General features: G+C 37.6%; 1 protein-coding gene across 8 annotated transcripts; it reads left to right on the top strand.

Moving 5' to 3' along the window:
* The first annotated feature begins 2232 nt into the window (after window positions 1–2232).
* LOC111331135 (ras-related and estrogen-regulated growth inhibitor) lies at window positions 2233–19666 on the top strand. 8 transcript variants are annotated; one of them, XM_088734352.1, is made up of 6 exons: window positions 5337–5537; window positions 14102–14271; window positions 14506–14635; window positions 17066–17122; window positions 17761–17834; window positions 18533–19666. In XM_088734352.1, exons 3-6 carry the CDS (start codon window positions 14551–14553, stop codon window positions 18968–18970), a joined length of 654 nt encoding a protein of 217 aa, XP_088590478.1. In that variant the 5' UTR covers window positions 5337–5537; window positions 14102–14271; window positions 14506–14550; the 3' UTR covers window positions 18971–19666. The 8 variants fall into 8 exon arrangements, with proteins under 8 accessions (XP_088590483.1, XP_088590478.1, XP_022791924.1 ...); XM_088734357.1 differs by lacking the exons at window positions 5337–5537; window positions 14102–14271 and adding an exon at window positions 2233–2281; XM_022936189.2 differs by lacking the exon at window positions 14102–14271.
* Window positions 19667–20054: the final 388 nt, after the last annotated feature.

The following is a 20054-nucleotide window of genomic DNA, read 5'->3' as shown; positions in this document are numbered from 1 at the left end:
GCCTGTGATTGGCTGTTTAACATACTGCATTAGACTATTGGTTTCAATCAAAACAAGTAAAAGTAAAATTTAATTGGCTTTCGTGGGGTTTTTTAGGTAAATAATGCTTAAATATGAAAAGGACTCTTTGGTTACCTGCCAGCAAAAATTATTTCTTTTGTTCTGGTTTCTTAAAGGCGCTTTTCTGTCGGCGTTTAATTAGCATTGCATACATAGGTGTCGAAAAAGTAAAAGATTCTTTTCATCGAAAGGATATTTTGTTTATTGTTTCAGTATCAACAAACGCGGGCTCCCTAGGGATCTTTACAATTTGGGATATCCCGTCTGAGAAAAAAAAATGATACAAAACCATTGTTTTACCATTCAAAATTATTTTACATTTCTTTAAGCCTTCTAAGATCTTCTGTTCGTGAAGACTTTTTGCACTATCGTCAGTAAGGTATCTATGAGGGAAATTTGAATTGAAATTTTTTTTGATCTGTTTTGTTGAATCCTTTACTCACAGGTCGTGCCTTTTAAGTCGCGAGTCATACTTTTCAAGTGACAGGTATACTAATATCCTTCAAGTCATGCATCGTTTTTTTTACTTCAGAGGTCATGCCAATCCGTTTGTAGACACTAGTGTCTAATTTTTTTATGCTATTGTCTGAATTTAAATACTAGTGTCTGATTTGCGCGCCACGGGATCTTTCAAAATTTCTTTCCCTTTTTCCACAAACGAATTCATTTTCGCATATAGAAGCCATATTTTTAAGAACCATTCCCTAATTTTAACCTAATGATAAGTTTTAAAGTTATTCAAAAGTAAAAAATGCATATATTATTTTCCCACCAAAATGTGCAAACTGCGAATGTCCTAGATTTTCTGTTTCCCACCTTCTTTTGCTTATGTAGTCGTCGTCCCACTTTCTTTGATTGACCTTGTGAAACGGCTTATACACGAACACAACCTAATGATAAGTTTTAAAGTTATTCAAAAGTTAAAAAATGCATATATTATTTTCCCACCAAAATGTGCAAACTGCGAATGTCCTAGATTTTCTGTTTCCCACCTTCTTTTGCTTATGTAGTCGTCGTCCCACTTTCTTTGATTGACCTTGTGAAACGGCTTATACACGAACACAAGCTCAAATTTGAGGTCCTCAACGATACTGTTTTAAGAAAAGTCGAAAATATTATAGAGAAACGAGCGCTAAACGAAAGGATATTGGTCACGTCGCGAAGAATTTGAGGACAAACCGAGAATGGGGTGGAGTTACAGACCGCGGCATAACAAACCTTCACTTTGTTCCACATGGGAAAACATTGGTGTAAGCCTTTGGGAACTAGTGACTTACTGGTGTCTGATTTTGGACACTAGTGCTAGATTTTAGACACTCAGTAGTGTCCGGGTCTGGACATTATTGTCTGATTTTGGACACAAGTGTCTGATTTGCGACACTAGTGAGTGATTTTGGGGAAACTGGATCATTCCGCACGAAAATCGTTCGAAATGGCCTCATGGCTTCGTGCACACCACCAATTTCCTAGAATTCTTTCTATAGTTAGTGTGTTCTGATAAAAAAGAAAAAAAAAATTTTCCATGACAAATATATTCAATTAGTTACGGTGGCAAGAGCTCTGCTTTACGTTTATGAGCCTTCTTGAAGTAAACAACATAATATTTTGATAAAAATAATAAAAATGAGATTAAAAAAGTTTACTTCGTTCGAAGGATCCCGTGCATAAAGAACTATCCTTGAAATAACTAAAGCTGAAAGTCTCAGAAATTTAATCCCACGAGGTCAATGTGAATTTCCGTTCATAATAACACTGAGGCAATCGCTCCATATTAAAGCCCTTTTTCCTAATTGCATTTAGTACTTGCTAACAGCGGAAACACATGAATTTTTATTAACCCTATTTTTAATTTATCATTTATGAATCATCTTTCATTATGGATTAAATTTGTCCGTCTCAGGTGTGGCTATACAAGAAAATCTGGATCTGTTGTATTGATGCCTAAATGAGTATTCTTTAAATATCGCAACGAGGGCGATTAAAAGATATAGCAAGTGACACATAATTTGCCAAAAGCCTTTTGACAGTACTTAGGGCATCCGGGATAACGACAGGTCCATTAGGGAGATGGATTAGATTGTAATTGGAAAAGTTAAGCCTTTGAAAAACAATAATTAGATTGACAGATGGAAATGGGTAAATGTTATTTTGAAGGTAGTAAGAGAGAAAAATCTTTACCAGCCAATTTAAAAATCAGAGAGAAGTCCACAAACAGCTCAAGGTAAATTTAGAAAGCTCCTTCTATGGTAAAATGTTCCTCTTGTTTACTATGACATTCTTTTTTGAGAAAAAAGGGATTATTCGCAATTCTTTGGGATCTTTGTTATGGGAAATACAACGCATGCGATCAGACAAGCTCCTCTTTGCAAACGGGCTATGCATAAACACTTCTTACCCTCTGGAACACATTCTCGTCTCCTTACCGTTAAAAACAGTTATAGACCGCTAAAACAGTCCGCCTTACTTTGTACTTTATATAAACTAGAACTGGAGATGGAAGAAGAACTGACGAAACATGTTTTTAAAAAATGTCGTATATTTTCTTAAACTCGTGACATATTTGCTGCTATCCAGATCTTTGGGAACGATGTAAATACAGTTGGCAATACGTGCTCTAGGCATTTGGCGGCGCATCTGGAAATAGAACTGAATAGATCAGTGTCCCTCTGTCTCTACTCTCAGGGAGGCGATGAAAATGCATTGAATCATTGAATTACATATAGAAAATTGGTATCTTAATCCTTAATTCCTAGGATCTGATTGCTAATTCCGCCCCTCTAGCTGCTACACAATAATATTCCTTGTAAATGAATTATGGGAATTTGGTGTTAGATCAAGACATCAACTTCGACCTGATAAGTTTGACTATTCTCTTTACCTGTTTGCTAAATAATGTAAGGATATTATCGGGAGGATTTCCATGTTAATCACGTCTGGGAGTTTAAGGTTTAAAACAATGGTTTTAGATGCGGAATTCACAGAACAATTTGTGGCATAAGCCGGACGAATCATTGTTCACCACCTGAGCTTGAGGGCCCGTGGAATTTTGTCGAGATCGTATGATTTTCAAGGGGAAAAGATAGGAGATGGGTCGTTACAAACAGAGTTTTAAAGTGGGGACTATATACAAGCGACTGCCAATGAGGAAGAATCATAAGAATTCTGCTAAGCCTTGTGGGAGATCAAGTGAATTATTTTGAGACAAAACTCCGACCCTCACTCTCCCCTTTCCCCACCACAGATGATACTGGCATGGTCCCTAAAGCGTATTTATGTTCCCGTGTAACTATGCATAGTATACTTGTGATCAAACAAGACGCAAGCTCGTATCTGTGTGTCAGCACCAGCCGCAGGAAGACCTCTGCGGTTTATTTTCCGCTGAGATCTGGGAGATTGATCATAATTTGATTATCCACGATGGGTGAAATCAATTCATTATCAAACCCCACCTATATGCAATATGTGCGTGATCGCCTCTTCGTGTTTTAAATAACATCGAGTCAGAACTCACGCGATATCAAAGAAGCAGTTTGAGCTAGAAAGAAGCGCTTCTCCAAAAACCACAAATAACAATTTAGAAATCATTTGAAATTATTAAACTGGAAGAAGTCCATTACGCAAACTTCAGGAGAAATCAGAGTAAGGAGTCAGCGAGGTTTCAATATTAAGCTACAGATGTAAATTACATTTCAACAACTTTTGTTAGCACGTGCCTAGGTACACGCCAGCTGCAATCGCCAACGTTCTAAGCGTGGAAGAAGTAAAACATAAAAATTATTTGATTTTTCGACGATCACTGAAAACGCAAAAAAAAATCGTATGTGTACGCTCTTCCATAAAACTGACGAGGGTTTAATAAAATGAGATTATACAGAAGGAAAAAAAAATTAGCCCCTTTGAGACCAGTTATTATTTAACGCCAGGGGCGTGGGGGGGGGGGTCAGAGGGTTTTCAGGGGGAACGGAGGGGAGTCAGTCGTCGTCAACAGAGTATAAGGGAGGAGACTTTAGAAAACTGACTGCCAATTAACTTCAAATGAGTGGGATCTTAAGAATATTTCAGAGCCTTATGGAGGAATCAGGTCACCTGATCCCTCCAAGGTGGAGGATTTTGATTGTGTCACGATTTGATTTTGTAAATTTCATCGTGACACCATCAAGTTCCTCGGACTCTTCCCCCCCCCCCTCCCCCCCTCTCCCCCCTCTCCTCCGGGCAAGGACTGCGCCGGATCCTAATTAACAGAAGTGTATTTTGCTGACCAGTTACATGCCACAAATTAAAAGTTGGCTGGGAAATAAAAACGCTACCGCACTACCGTGCTCTATTCAACGTATGTCTAGTCTTAAAAATTGTATGAATTTAAAGTTTCTGGAGTTTTTAGAGTATCTTCTATCGAATATGAAAAAAATTTATTCCATAGGAAGTGTGCATCTTTTAAAACCCTGTCATCACTTTAAAAACAAATCATAATTATTCAGAAAAGGAAGACACTTTCAAAGTACACGCCATCTGGTTTGACGCTTGATGAACCTGAAGTAGTCTTGATTAAGAGAAAAAAGAAGAATCCGAAACTTGAAAAATTCTTGTTTTCAGTGGAGTCAAATGTCTGTTTTCATGCCAGCATACATCCTCTACGAAAATGTTTCGTGTTTTTTAAACAAGGAGGATCTGTGCGAAAAGCCAGCGCGAAAGGTCAAACAATAAGAATGCTGAAAACGAGGAATATATATCAAATAGTTGTACATCGTAAAAAGAATGCGACAGAACCACGCACCACGCAAATTGCCTAGGAAAAATATCTTCCCGGTAAACTTCGTCTCTTCTTAAAAAAAGTCGTTACCTCGTTGACAAATTTAACGTTGTTGTAAGGTTTTCAATGGTCGTTTTTGCAGGGGGGGGAGTACTTAGATCAATTTTTGCCGGGTATGTGCCGCTAACCTCTCAGATCCCTATCCCATTATAGTCTATTATTTGGTCATTTATAAACCTCATCATAATCATGTTTAGTCATACTATAACAATTTTTATCCACGAATTCTACCATTTTTAAAACCCTAACTTACCAGAATTTTCTTGTCCTAAAAATCCTGAAAATGTGCGACTCCATATTAGTACTGAGCTCTATTGAAAAAGCAATCACATTATTATTCAGTCGTGGAAATCACGCAACCTCATCCAGAGACCCTCATTAGCATATTTCTAGGAAGCAACCTACCTCCTCCCCCCCCCCCCAACCCGTCCTTTATCAGGAGATTGCATGCCACTAACTCGATTCACATCTGTCGCTGGCAATTAACATTAAGATGCGATTTTCTCTCTTGTTCCGGAAATGCGCCTGGGATTTTGTTTAATTCTGTTCACTTGTCTGAACAGACCACTGTGAGCAAAAATAGAATGCGTGTTTAAAAGAACTGCACTCGATGTGAATATCAACCATTTAGGGTAACTGAACTGGAGAATAGTCTTTTCGGTTGCAGGTAAGTCTTACATCTAAGCTTTAAATGCGAATAGAGTTTTAGGGCCATCCAGCTTCAACTCTGAGACCGCTTTAAGCTCTCGAGAGGGGAATTAGGTTCATAAACCCTAGTAAAGTAGTTTATGTTTAAGAGCGATAGCGCAGCACTTCACAATTTCACAGGTCACTAATAAGGGAGAGGCATGTTCTTTAAACGCCATTCTAGGACGGCACGTTACGACCAGCTCGTAGCTTATCAGATAACGGTATAATAATTTGTCTTCTGTTTTGACTTTCCGCCTTGCTGTTTTCTAAATTAAACCATATCAAATCCCTTGCTCCTTTATTTGCGTAAGAAAACCTAGCAAAACTTTCTCCTCTAAAACTTCAATGTCCAACGTTTTCTGAAAATTTGTACAGTTTTTTGCAATAAAGAAACAACAGAAAACCTTCAACAAAATCAATATATTATACTTAGCTTATTTTACAAATCATAACCAAATTATAGTTGGGCCTTACAGGTTTACATTTTGCTCAATCCAGCTGACCTAGGCCCTACATCATTTCACCGGGCGAAGTTAATTCGTCTCCGATTTTTTTTTTTAATCATTATTTTTTGTTTCTTTTAAACCCGCCTGTTTCAAATTCTCAGTTAGATTATCTCGCAGTTTCGACGATATGATAAAAAAGAGTATAGTTTTGGAGGCAGTCGCAAAATGATTGTTGAAAGTCGCAACTCAATTGCAACTGAATATACCCGAAATCTTAAGACTAATTAATTTTTCAGTCTTCAAGAACCGTTAACAAGGATAATTAAACCAAGTGTGATCTATATATCTATGATAGACACTAGTAATTAATCTTATTTCTACTGTAGTCATTCTGATTGATTTCACTTAAGCCATGATACATTTCGACTTCGCTGAAAAGGAATTATGGCCAGATTATTCAAATCTCTTTTGACTTACAACATTAATTACCATTTCAAACGAAATTCACGCAGATTCTGACAGGTTTCGCGTGTTAATTGACGCTTATGAAAATTAGCTCTAACTCAGTATCATATACTGGTACAAACGAATTAGGGAGAGTTTCCTTCAATGCCTCTCTATATGTGCCACAAAAAAATTGCATTTTTCTGCTGCCTTCGAGCACATTAAGAACTCAAGCCTTAACACACACCCACAAACTTCTCTTTTTTTATTTCCGGTATAGACTGCTCCTTCTCAAGTTTGCTCATTTAGATCTGAAGCTATTGCTTGTCTGTACCATCAGGGCTATTTAGGTATTTGAAATCCATCTTCCTTTTAAGGAGAAAATGCAAGAAAGCACGCCTGGTATGATAATATTATTTCATCGAAAGGCAGCGAATGTCTTTTGCTCTACCCAGGAGTACAGAAGTTTTGTTGTTGTTGTTTAATTTTTTTTTTTTTTTTTGACAGAAATATTTCTGCTTTTTCCGCCAGTTCGGCGAAATGGTAGTATCCGTCTTATTTTACTTTAAAACAAAGGGTAAATGATTGATTTATGTGCCTGCCATTGACAAGCGTCTGTTTGTCTTCGAGAAAATTAATTTAATATTTTCAGTTTTGGAATAAACGATTGCAATCTTTCATATGGAATGATTTGTAACAAACCTGTGATTCGAATGAAAAATTGCAACGACAAGGTTGTGACGTCAACAATAGACCATTTGGCGGTATAGACTTATACCATGTTGCTTAAGAGCAAGCGGTATTCCTAAGTGCTCGCTATCTGGTGTTCTCCATAATCCCTGAACACTTCAACCGCTCTGTAGGGGTTAATATATGTAACTCCTCCCTACGATATCCTACATTATCCAGCAGTCAGGTAATGAGAAAACTCAAACTCGTCAGGTAAGAGTTAACAACTGGATCTAACACCAAATTCTCGAGACTAATTTACAATTAAATGCTAAAGGGGAGAATTAAAAATCAGTTCTTGGGAGAGAAAGAGTTCATTAATGTCGTACAACATCATAACTCATCGCTGAAAACATTTTAATTATCTTTAACAGTTTTTTTTCAGGATTTTTGTTCCTCAGTCATGAACTTTTAATCTTCATCTGCTCCCTTGTCAAATAATTTATGATGAATTATTGCTTTTCCTTAGTCAAAAGGCGCCGATTCATTTTTTTTCCAATAAATAGAACTTTATCGGAGCAAGAAATCTAAGCAGACTGACCTCCAAGAGGGAATAAAGTAACTTCACCTGCTCCCTAAATAAAGGACGTAAAAAAAGCTGCGTTCATTGCCAACGTTTCTGTCAACCAATAACTTACATTCAACAGCACTGCACTTATCGTCGCGCTCGAATGAAATTCCAAGCGGTGCAGAACTAGCTAAATGGCGGTGATCAGACATTGAACTTTATATAACAATATCGTCTTTATTCATTTGGTTTATGCGTAAAATCCGTGAGGTCTTGTGGTAGATGGAAATTTTCAATTTGAGTGGTATCTGTAACTACTGCAAATTTGGAGTCTTTGCCAATTTAAAGCTATCATTCATTGCTGTCAAGGAACCGTGTCATAATTACGCTTGTAAATCAGTCAAGTTCCAATCGCCCCGCGAAGTTGTAGAGGATTCGGTATGAAAGAGCAGTATTAAAATCCTGCAGGCTTATTGGTTCGCAAGATGAAATGTGAAATCAATTTTCCCTAATTCCTTGATTTTAAAGTTTATTATCACTTTTAACTTAGACGGCAAATGAAACTAAGTCATGATTATTTCCTAACGAAGCCTTACATTAAAATCCAATGACCTTGTACGGTGTACAACCCTTCGTCTTCTTGTTATGTTATCAAAACTTATCTTTAAAAAAGAATCTGACAAATTTTGGGCTATGTAACGTTATTACAAAAGTATCAGTAATCTGCTACACGTGAGGTGAAAGCTGTAAAAGACACGAGATAATTCAACAAAATTGCAATTCTAAAAAATTCCTTAGACATGCAAACGAATGCATTGTAACGTATTTTAAGTACACCAAAGATAACCATCTGTGTGAGGTATCCATATCTACGCAATTTTTTCCTTTCCTTATTAGCTCAAACCTAGGTCAAATGTCGAACTTCTTGAATTTATTGAACCCTTTTAAGAAAGCCTCGAGAGACGGCAAAAACTACAGTCTCCATACTCCATCTGACAGTTTGGAAAATCTGCGGTGTTTAGGCCACCGTTCACACTGACAATCTCGGTGAATTTGGGCACCTTCTCGGCACGTTAGCGTTTTATGTTCGTCATTGGTGGTCTACAAAGAAAGAGAACGAGTGATAAGCAAGTAAGATGCCGGGCATATGCTCGATAAGTTTTCATTTCGTGTTTTTTTATTTAATTTTGATTCTGCCTTTGTCTCAAAGTTCTGTCGCGAGTATGTTTCAGAAGCTCAAGTCAGCCGCTGAATAAGGCTATAACACTCTCTCAACGGTTCCAAACAGCATTCTTAAATTTTAAGCTTTTCATTCATTGTTTTCCCAATAAAACTGTGCACCAGTTGCTTCTGATTTAGACTTTACATGTATTAACAAATTTAGACGGATATGGTTTAACGGCGTCGAGTAACGGACGCGCAAAGATATCGTGCTTCACCTTTTTAGTCTTTATTTCAAAGAAAGAATGTGTGTTGCAATGCAATCGAGAGGATTTTCTACATCGTGTACTGATATTTTAGAAACAACGTCTTTCTAAAGAAGAAACTATAAATTAGTCAACTAAATTTTGGTCTCTTCCGTAGATCTGCTGATATAAGCTGGAGACTTCAATAATCCCTTAGACGGTTTTTTAGGTGTAAAAATCAGCTTTTGTTAATCACCGTCAGCCGTCGCTTTCAGGAAGAAATGGATCGAGATAGATGGCGTTCGGAAAAATCGCAGTTACTGGGTGATTTTAGGATGTTGTGCATAACATTACCTCAGTGTTCATTACCACAGCTGAATTTCTGGGCTGAAATTTCTCGAGGAAGAATGAAGTGAGAACATTCTTATTAGTTAAATGACTACCTTGTCAGAATCCTTAAAATATCAGTCCTATTTTGATGGAGGCATAATTTGGTATATCATTTTCGCCATTTTTGGAAATGAAAAAATATTGCATTTCGTTGCTATCGATAAACCAAAACGAAATCTCTTTTGAGTACGGGTCTTCTTCTATTCAGAAGTTACAGAGAGTTAAAAACCCGAGAAATAGCGCGAAATATTGGACTCTTTATCACAGTGAAAACCATCCTCGGAGACCCAGGGACTGTGAGTCGATTTCAAGTTAAGGGCAGAAGAGCCCCTGGGGACATTGTCTTACAAGACTAGTTCCAAACGGTCGCAGTCGTTCTGGCATCTGATTGGTGCCAGAAAATCTTTGTGTTTTTCTGCCCAATCAGAGTGAAGTGTCCTTTTGAGTCCTTTCGTGTGTTTTAACACACACATATACAACAAGCTCTGTTGCTCGCTATGTTTATTTGGGCCGTGCGACGAAGCTTTGCCCGAGGTGAAAAGTTTCAGTCCCAGCACACAATGTAAGAGAAATCGATCAGATTGTCCGCGAAATCTTACCGGAAATTATACTGAATACTTTCGTAGGTATCACAAGAGAACGTGTTTAAAAGTTTGCGAGGTTCGTATAAAACATAATGGTTGCAAGCATTCGATATGTCGCTTTAAACGTTAGATGAGATGTAAGCCTAAATCTCTCAAGTTTTTTTGTATAATTTGCTGTAACTGAAACTTTTCCAATCCCGTGAAGCTATTTCGTCGCACGGGCCACGCAGGTATGTCGAGCAACTGGCGCTTACGCAACTTTTTGTGCTCTCCCGGCCAAAATCTAATGTGATCTTCTCCTGAAAAAAAGAGAAAAGCTTAACGTGGAAACTTTTGTCTATTAGATGTGGGTAGATAACCCTGTACTAAGCTGACATTTACAATAAAGGAAGCCCGCCCTTTCCATCCAATATTTCTTGGTCCAATTGGTTTTGTTTTCCCCAATGAAAGAAGCATCGATTCCCAATGATCAAAGGTATTTAACTTGGCCTTCAACAAGTGACAAAAGAGGTGAAATGACAACTGACCAAGGGACTAGAAGAGAATCCGTGGCCTTTCGAGCTCAAGAATTTGAACACTCTACACAGCAGTTGAAAGATTAAACTTTTTCCAAACCCCTTCGGTAACTGTCTGAAAACATATCTCTTTTCCACGATGCTCTCGATGATTAGTTTTGGTTCAGATTTTAATTAGCTAACCGGAAACACAGCAGCTAAGCTTTCTTTAAGCGCTTGCTGGAGGTCGTCCACGTACTTAACGTTCTCTGCAACCTCAGCCATATTGCGAAAGACTTTACTACAAAGCAACGAGTAGAATTTGGCGCGCACAGAAAGCTACGAAAGCGTAAGCGCCAGTTGCTTGACATACCTGCGTGGCCCGTGCGACGAAATAACTTCACGGGATTGGAAAAGTTTCAGTCAAAACAAATTGTACAAAAAAATCTTGAAAGAATTAGGCTTACATCTCATCAATGCCTGCAACCATTACGTTTTACACGAACCTCGCAAACTTTTAAACACGTTCTCTTGTGATACCTGCGAAAGTATTCAGTATAACTTCCGGTAAGATTTTGCGGACAATCTGATCGATTTCTCTTACATTGTGTGCTGAGACTGAAACTTTTCACCTCGAGCAAAGCTTCGTCGTATGGCCCAAACAAGCATAGCTAGCAACAGAGCTTGTTGTATATTTGCGTGTTAAAACACACGAAAGGACTCCAAAGGACACTTCACTCTGATTGGGCAGAAAAACACAAAGATTTTCTGGCACCAATCAGATGCCAGAACGACTGCGACCGTTTGGAACTTGTCTTGTAAGACAATGTCCCCAGGGGGCTCTTCTGCCCTTAACTTGAAATCGACTCACATCCCCTGGGTCTCCGAGGATGAGTGAGAACCCGCATAAGGCAGTTTTTGGGGAAAAAAAAAACTGACACGCGCATTTGTCACTCTTTTACAATTCGGGAAATTTTACATTAGCAAGTAATTGGTTCGTGTTATAGTTGTATCCTATAAAAGAGATGAAGAACACCGGCAAATTCGATCTTTCTTTGTGTCTTTTTCATAGTTGTTAGCAAAAGAAACCTCCGTGTTATAAACAAGCGGAAATAATCTCGATACTTTCGGATAAAAAAAGAAAATATTTTCACGGCTCAATTCGACATCATAGACTTAGACATGTTTGTTCAGCTTTTCACAATTAACAAAATGGTAAACACCACAGCGTACACTATTGAGTTATGGATGCACGCGGGAGGTTGCTAAGCACGAAAGAAGCGTAAGAGGAACGCTAAATTGACAAATCAGAGCGCGCGCTTTACTTTGGTTATGTTATAATTTTTCGTAAGAGACTGAGAAGTGAATAAGTTAAAAGGTCGAGACAGCAGAAAGCAAATCGTTATCTTCAAGAAGAGTACGACATTTTTTAATTTCGAAGACATGACTATACAAAATTAGTCTTTTGGCGTCGCATGAAGGTAGAAATTTAATTTGAATCATCGCTAAGACAAAAAAAAAACTCACATACGAACATCATCGTCAAATATTCTGTAACTGACGATGATGTTCGTAACATCGAAACATGTCTTCCAAATTAAAAAATGTCGTACTCTTCTTGAATAAGTTAACTGGAGAAGGGGATACCTACTTGTTAGCATGGAAAAGCTCTCAGAGGAAGAGGACTTATGAGTTACTAGACGAGAAAGTTGCATTTTATCCCCAATTTAATAGCTTCGTATCTTTTCCTTTGAAACGCAAATGACATTTTTGACATATTGGTTATGTCATTCATTTAAGAATGATTTATAGCTAATTAACGAATACTTTTATCTAGACAAGAATACTTATACAAAATTAGTCTTTTGGCGTCGCATGAAGGCAGAAATTTAATTTGAATCATCGCTAAGACTAAAAAAAAAAACTCACATAACATCCTTTTGGCTTTTACATGGAAGTTGCATATCAATTCACACTCGTCACTCTAAATGCTCTTCCAGCCGTCAAATGTAACTCAACATAACGGGTTATAAATTACGTATCAGATGGAAATTGATGATACTCGCCAGCTGTCCAGAGCCAGAATGAAACTTAAACCTTAAAACAAAAATATTTCTTTCTTAATCTCTGATACGACGAAGGAAGCTAACCAATTACGCTAAAGTATAGTAACCATCACGCAACTTTCTCATCAAGAACTTCTTAGCTTCAATACCGAAAAATACTTAGTGTTAAAAAGGGTTGCCATTAAAAGCGTTTTAAGAATTGCTTTGTTGGGGTTACACACTTATTAATGGCTCTCAAAATAGAATTTTGTGAGATAAAATTTCTAAAATAGAATCAACGCAAACTTCAGTTAAACTTGCCGTGACAAATTAAGCTTTGCTTTCTCTTTGCCCATGCAGTGGATTTTAGCTGGAACTTAAAGCTTAGAGAGCTGAGTAAAATGATTGACCCAATTTCTCTTGCCTGACCTTCAATTGAAATCAATAATTTTCTATGCAACTTACTGGGGCTGACTTCTCGGGCCATTGCGCAGAGCTGTTTCATGAACTTTCCTAATTCAATTTATTTTCGCATTGCCTTAAGGGGCCATCATGAAACAAAACTGGCAAGTTTTATTTCCATTGTTATAAAACGTTCTTAAAATTGACTCAGCCAATGGATAATGGAAGTTATGCCAAGAGAGGTCGAGTTCTACATACGCAGTTTGGAGGATCTGAAGTAGCGTGTGTCATATGGAAGTCAAGTAACAAATTATACAAATTATCTTAAGACAGCATATGCGAAAAGAAAAATCTATATCTGACGATAATTATCAGGAATAATCCTAGAGTCTCCTTCAAGAGGATCTCTAATCTTACATCGATCTTTTAAATTCATTCGCTTCTTTGCTACCGGGGTGTTCACTAGAATCGAGTGCTCTTACCCGAGCGAAACCACAAATAATTGCTTCCCTATTGTAATCAAGATCTTTGATCCTTAAGTAGAGCCGCTAATTGCTATAGTTATTAAGATATATGGTGTTTCTATCAAACTCAAGTGAGGCAATCTAAGGAGCGAAGTAAAAGCAACCGGTTATACTTCGCTAAACCATCCCATGCTGCTATAATTAGAACACCTTTATTTCGTCAATTGGTCTGGAGTCCGCGAATATACCCGCTGCAACTCAATACTGATGACATGGAGTCCAATCTTATGTTTGCGCGCGACAAACATTCCTTCCGAGCACTCTGATGTCCTCGATTTGTCTGGGATGAATGCTATCAGCCAATAGGAATCCCCGTATTGTTTCGAACCGATGATGAGCTGTAAGTGTTTTGAGAGAAAGCCCAAGTATTTAATTTGCCCCAGCATTTAGCGTTCATGAGCGTCTCAATATCGTTTGGCCTGCTAAATTAAGTTTGTACTGCTTGATTGGAGGTGAAGAATCTGCTTAGAACACGGAGGTACATGTTACTTAATGAGGTACAAGTTATTTTAAGCAAATTAATGTTGAGCAGTGTTGTTAGCCCTAATTCTTAAATGTTGTCCATTTAGTATGACTGCCTTTTTATAATGTATGGGCCTTCAGAGACTAATAGCCAAGAACCGCGATCAATGACTCTGAATTTCCAAAAATTCTCACCGTGGTTTTGACTTAACTGATACGAAATGGCCGTAGCTGACAGTGAAGTATTACAGTGAACTGCAAGAACTGACTTGAGAAGGTATTTGTCATTTGCTAACGATAAAGGTCAAACCGATAAGAAATTTACTACTCAGAGCCCTCTCGAGACTCAAGTAGCCACAGAGATCTTTAACTGTAAGAGGCTTACTTCCATCTCGCTTTACAGCACCGACTTAACGTTCCTAATCCCGATTTAAAGCCTGACTGCATCATTCCGCTAATTATTGATTAACATCGTTGTGTTAAACTTCATTTCCGCCATTTCCATTTTCAGAATTCTCACCTAACCCGTTGATAGCGTTTTGGAAAAGTGTGTATCATGCGCAAACGAAAAACGAGCCACCAACCCAATTTCAAAGCTGCACGAGCGGTCGTTCTTGGACAAGACGGAGTAGGAAAATCAGGTGAGCTGGTTATCTGCAATAACTTCTTTGAACAATGATATATCGTGCAATACTGGGTTTTATCACTTGGCAGGAATGTTACTTCCACTATCTTATCAGTAAGGGTGATTTTTCTCGAGCTTCATTGCAATTTAGCATCATAAAAAGCGATACACACTTGAAAGTTCAAGTGTTATTATTGTCTGACATTGAGTTTTCGGTATAGCTCACTCACCATTAATAAACTGTATCCTGCTAGAATATTAGATTTCGCCCTGCGTTTTGTTATGCTTTCGACAAGGTACTTTTGAGATTAAAGTTTGAACGCTAATTGAGTTTTTTCTCAATCGCATTAGTTCTATTCTAAGGTTACTCCAAAATAAATATTTGAACTGCTTTAAGTGTCTGTGGTAGGATTTTGACATCGCTCACCGTAATTAAAATTGATCGCTTATTTCATTTGCCCAGTCGCAGATGCATGCTTTTGTGAGCTCAAACGATGATGGGTTTTTTTTCATTTTATTTTATTTTTTATAAGATTAATTAAAAACGACCAGTGACTCACTGAAGCTTTATGTATAAGCACTAATAAATATTATTATCACTATTTCGGGCAAAGTGACACGTTCTGCGAGAGAAAATATAGCTTTTGGTGATCTAAAGTGTATTTTCGGAAGCTCACGCTCTCGTGTGATTGTGCAGTCTATTTTGTTGTAATTTTTTCAACTTTTATTTTCTTAGTGCCCTCCAAAGTGGTAACAGTGGCATTACAGTTTACGTTCCTGGGTAAAAATTTGTTTTTGGCCCTTCGAAGAGTCATTTCAACCCTCGCGATCACCTACTGGCTTGGGATATGATGGCCCACTGAGTAAGGCCCAAAACATATTTATGCCCAAGAACGTAAACTTCTTTGTCTTATTTTTCTAAAACTAAAAGTTATTCTCTCCCGTTCAATTTGAACCAAACAATCTGATTAATTAGCTGGTATGTTCTCATTCGCCTAAATGTTATGACCTCAACTCCAGTGAAATATGCTCAATTTAAACACAGCCAACATGAATCAGTATGGAGGAATTATTTAAAAGGGGAGACAAGAGAATGATAATTTGATCTTTCTTCGATCCCCCGACTCTCCAACAAGTTCTCTGAAACTCAGTGGTGTAAATCATCGAACCGCAAAATCCGAAGATCTGGCTTTCGAAACCTCGATGAGAGAAATTCACACGTTTCTTTTCATCCCATGTTCGTGATGAAAAAATCCCTTCAGCGGTATTTTTTTACAAGCCGTATAATCTTATCGACAAATAAAAGTTACTCTTAAGCAGTAACTTCGTGTTAATTAACAATTTTCGTATTTATTGACTATCTATTTGTTACGTAATAAGTGAATTGATGGGTCAAAACAAATTAAATTCCTACGACTTTGTGACCGGAAGTTTGTAAAGATCAAAAGATAGCATTTGCAATTGTTTTTTAAGGCAGAATTTCGGCCTAGTTTATCAACCTCACTATGCTTCGTTGGGTCATTGCCCGACTCAAGAAAACAAAACTAAATCATCAAAATCAATTTCTAGTCATAGCATTTTCTCAAATTTTGCCAGAGCATTTTGAGGCTAATTATTGTTGGGGTCAAATTTACGAAATAGACCACTTTCATAAATGGCTGCCGGATTAATATTCTTTTGTTTAAATTTAAATTAGCCCTTCTGGCCTCGCTTGAGATAACGTTTTTTTTTTAATTTTGTACTGGAGAACGAGGCCAGAATGGCTAATTAAAATTTAAACAAAAGAATATTAATCTGGCAGCCACTTATGAAAGTGGTCTATGAATGTAACCAAATTGAATGACGAGGGTTGCAAATAAATTTCCCTCGTTTTTACAAGCCGAAGATGCTGAGATGAGTAAAACAACTTTGTTATATTCAGTTCATTGAACCCGCGAGAGTTGATCAAAAAATTTTTAAGAAATTACTTCTGTAGACGAAACACTATACTTCACCTAAATGTGTATTCTTAATGATGATAACATATCAAAGGCCGGCTGGGAAATTAGCAAAGGTGCCTCACTCCCCATTAACTGTCCTCAAAGGGATCCGTTACTGATCATGCAGCAAGAGCTATGCTTTCGAGTCAGAGAGAAAAATGTACGACTCGTGAAAATTTGAACAAAAGCTACTCTTGAACTTTGCAGAGTTATACTATACTACTCGGTTTGTTGGCCCCGTATTTTGTCAAGTTAACGCGTATTAGATCTTTGAAATTCGTGTTGAGGTGTACTGTCATAATGCGTAACCAGTCTTCAAAGTCTAAAAGGTCCATTCGTCTTCAGCTGTAATGCATTGGAGGCTACTTCATATCGCAATTCAAATTGATTTTTCAGTTTTTATCTTAGTTGCTTTTTACGAGATTTTCTGATTTTTTTTTTTTTTTTTATCATTGATTGCTTTCCAGCTCTTATCGTCCGTTTTCTTACGAAAAGGTTTATCACCGAATATGACCAAACGTTGGGTAGGTAAAATTAGTTCATTTTTATACGTTGACTTTTCGAGGCATTTTAATGAAACTTATTAAACGAAATTCAAATTTTTTTTAACATAATTATTTTGGTTAAGCAAGGATACCGGTATCCCATTAGTCATTTGCACATTCTGTTTACTTCTCAATACTCACGCAAGTATTTCTGTGATTGGTCCAGAAAACGCGCGCCGCTTTCTTGACCAATCAGATGTAAAATTAAAATCAATTGCGGCTTGGTCGCCCGCGTTTTCGCGCGCTATACACCGAATGCAAATATGGCGTCCAATTTGAGTTGCCATTGTTCTGGACTGACTAGCCTCTCACACATGTAATCATCCTTTTGTATTTCCACGTGAAGACGAGGCTAGTGAGTTCAGACAATGGCAACTCAAATTGAACGCCATATTTGCATTCGGTGTATAGCAGTTTGGTCGGTTCTACTGGGCGTCCTCAGCGGCGCTTTGACGGGTTTTTCCCCTTTCTGCTGATTGGTCGTTTTGATAACTTTGGTTTTGTGACATTAAATCCAAAAAGGGCTCTAATATGATGTATAATTTATTAAGTTCAACTTAATAAATTATACATCATATTATGGTGTTTTAACTGTACTTATGGTGTTTTAACTTTAGAATCAACATGGAGACACCACATGGAAGTGGATAACGATTTCATATACGTTGATTTAATGGATACCGCTGGAGAGGTGACAAACTATTGTGAATCATTTTATCACTAACAACTTTGGAATTATTCAATCTTGAATCGAAATTATTGCATTGCTAGTAAGAAGTACGGAGTTTTACCCAATTTAAGTCTTAGCCACGTTTCATGTACTGACAAATTTGGGCTGCCATTTCAAGTTGGCCCTATATCACACAAAATGAACAATTTTGATATCATTAGGATAATTTGATATCATTGCAACACTAAATCACGCATCGAAAAAAGATATAATGAAAATTTGCTTCAGTAGAGCAGTGAAAACTGAAAAAACAGAAGTTGTTCGGCAAACAAATATGTAGGCGGTTTTCTTAGATCAGGCTGTTTAATCTTACTACGGCCGTTGTAGAAATCATTTTCTCAATTAAAATTGAGAAATCAATTGATAATGACTCTAGGTGCATTATCGATTTGTTTCATTCGAATAGCGTGAGCAACAAAGGTCTCTGAACTGCAGTCTGAGAAATCATTTCCAAAGTTTTAAAAAAATTGCTTAATTCAAATGCGCTCTTAAAGATAAAATAGAAATACAATATTTGATGTGCAAATCAAAGTGAATTGGAGCAAAGAGGAAGTCTAAGGTTAGGTGTAAGATCTTTTAACTCTTTGTCAAGCAAAAGTGATTTCGCTCGAATTGCAATACCTTATCAGCCTTTTTTTTTTCGCTACTAAAATTTGCAGAATTCAGAAGTAAAGCTAGACAATTGTCTTGCTCGTGGTGACATATTCCTCGTACTGTACTCCATCACCGATCGTTCGAGTTTCCACGAAGCTGCTCGTATTGGAAGACACATCCGGAGACGAAAAACCAACGGAAATTCGGCGATGGTAATTCTTACTGGTACCAAAAGAGATTTAGAACACCTTCGAGAAGTGGATGAAACAGAAGGCAGCGATTTGTCTCAAGAACTAAAATGTCCGTTTTATGAAATTTCCGTTGCTTCAAGCGACGGATACAAAGAGGTGTCAGAGATGCTCTATGGATCAGTCAGACAGTACTTACGGCATGGAAAAATCTCTTCTAACGATAAACGGAACCAGCCTTCCTCGTTGTCGAAGATGAAGGAAGGACTGATAAAGAAAACGGGATCTTTTCGGAGGAAATCTGTGACGTTTTGAGTCGTGAAGATGGTGTAGCCTAAACTGACGAGCGGACTGATAACTGCAACAGTTTTGAAGACCACAACTGTTTTAGTTTTGCTCGGTCTTGATAGAAGATCTGCCTGAGCGCGGAATCTTAACGCCGGAAAATCATTTCCTACGTCTAGTCTCCGTTTAGTTCAAGTTTACCTCGAAGTGAAACGATCTTCCTTACGTTAATTAAGCCTCAAATTCTGAGGCACCGGGAACAGTCATCTGGGTACAGCTTCTACCATACAGATATTGTTTAAACTTACGTATATACTCAGGTTTACACAGAACGAATCACGCTACGATTACGCTAAGCGCACTCGTAATACTAATCGACGGATACTTCAACGGATAGGATTAGGATACGCACGCGATAAAATGAAGAGCTAAACAGACTAATGAGTAGAAACAAGTGTTGTATAAAATTGACTATTCAAAACTTTAAAACGTGCAACTACTAACAAACGCGAAGGCGACGTTCCACAGAACCCATTGACGTGACGTGACCCACACTTTTCCACGTTTAGTGATCATTCATAGAAAAGAACACGTAGATTGCATCCAAAACGGTAAAAAACTCAAAGGGGTAGTAAAAGTATAAAAAATCTTTCTTTTTGTCTTGGGGATTGAAAGTTATATTTTTTGTAAAGGTTTGAAATTGATTAAAAGGAAAACTGAAATGTATCAGGACTCTGCCCCTAGTTTGTTTCTCGCCAACACAGGCCCTTGATTGTATGTCACAGTCATACAAATCACGCTGCACCCAAATTGATCCAGGCGAAGAATCGCTTGGGATGAAGCCACGCACAAGAAATCACGTGGCTGAAAGATACCAAACACTAGTCATTTAATATGAGAAATAATATTGTTATCATAGCAATATATAAGAGAATGGAACAGGGAAATCTTGCTTCAGATATTTAAAATAGACTAGAAGTTTTTTTCCCTATATAAAATTTTACAGTGAGAGTACAACTGAGCCCTATTTAAACCTTGATCAAACAACTTTTGCTTTCGAACATCTTCTAGGGAATCTTGAATCAATCATCCTGTGTCGCCACTTTTATTCACG

The sequence above is a fragment of the Stylophora pistillata genome, chromosome 1 (assembly GCF_964205215.1).
Source record: "Stylophora pistillata chromosome 1, jaStyPist1.2, whole genome shotgun sequence".
Lineage (NCBI taxonomy): Eukaryota > Metazoa > Cnidaria > Anthozoa > Scleractinia > Pocilloporidae > Stylophora > Stylophora pistillata.
This window is presented reverse-complemented; position numbering and strand designations above follow the sequence as displayed.

What these genes read in the sequence shown, in the direction of transcription:
- LOC111331135 (XM_088734357.1), top strand. Translation starts at nt 14,551, where the DNA reads ATGCGCAAACGAAAAACGAGCCACCAACCCAATTTCAAAGCTGCACGA. An exon ending in AGACGGAGTAGGAAAATCAG is followed by an intron (nt 14,636 to 17,065) that starts GTGAGCTGGTTA and finishes ATTGCTTTCCAG; the next exon opens with CTCTTATCGTCCGTTTTCTT. An exon ending in CGAATATGACCAAACGTTGG is followed by an intron (nt 17,123 to 17,760) that starts GTAGGTAAAATT and finishes TTTTAACTTTAG; the next exon opens with AATCAACATGGAGACACCAC.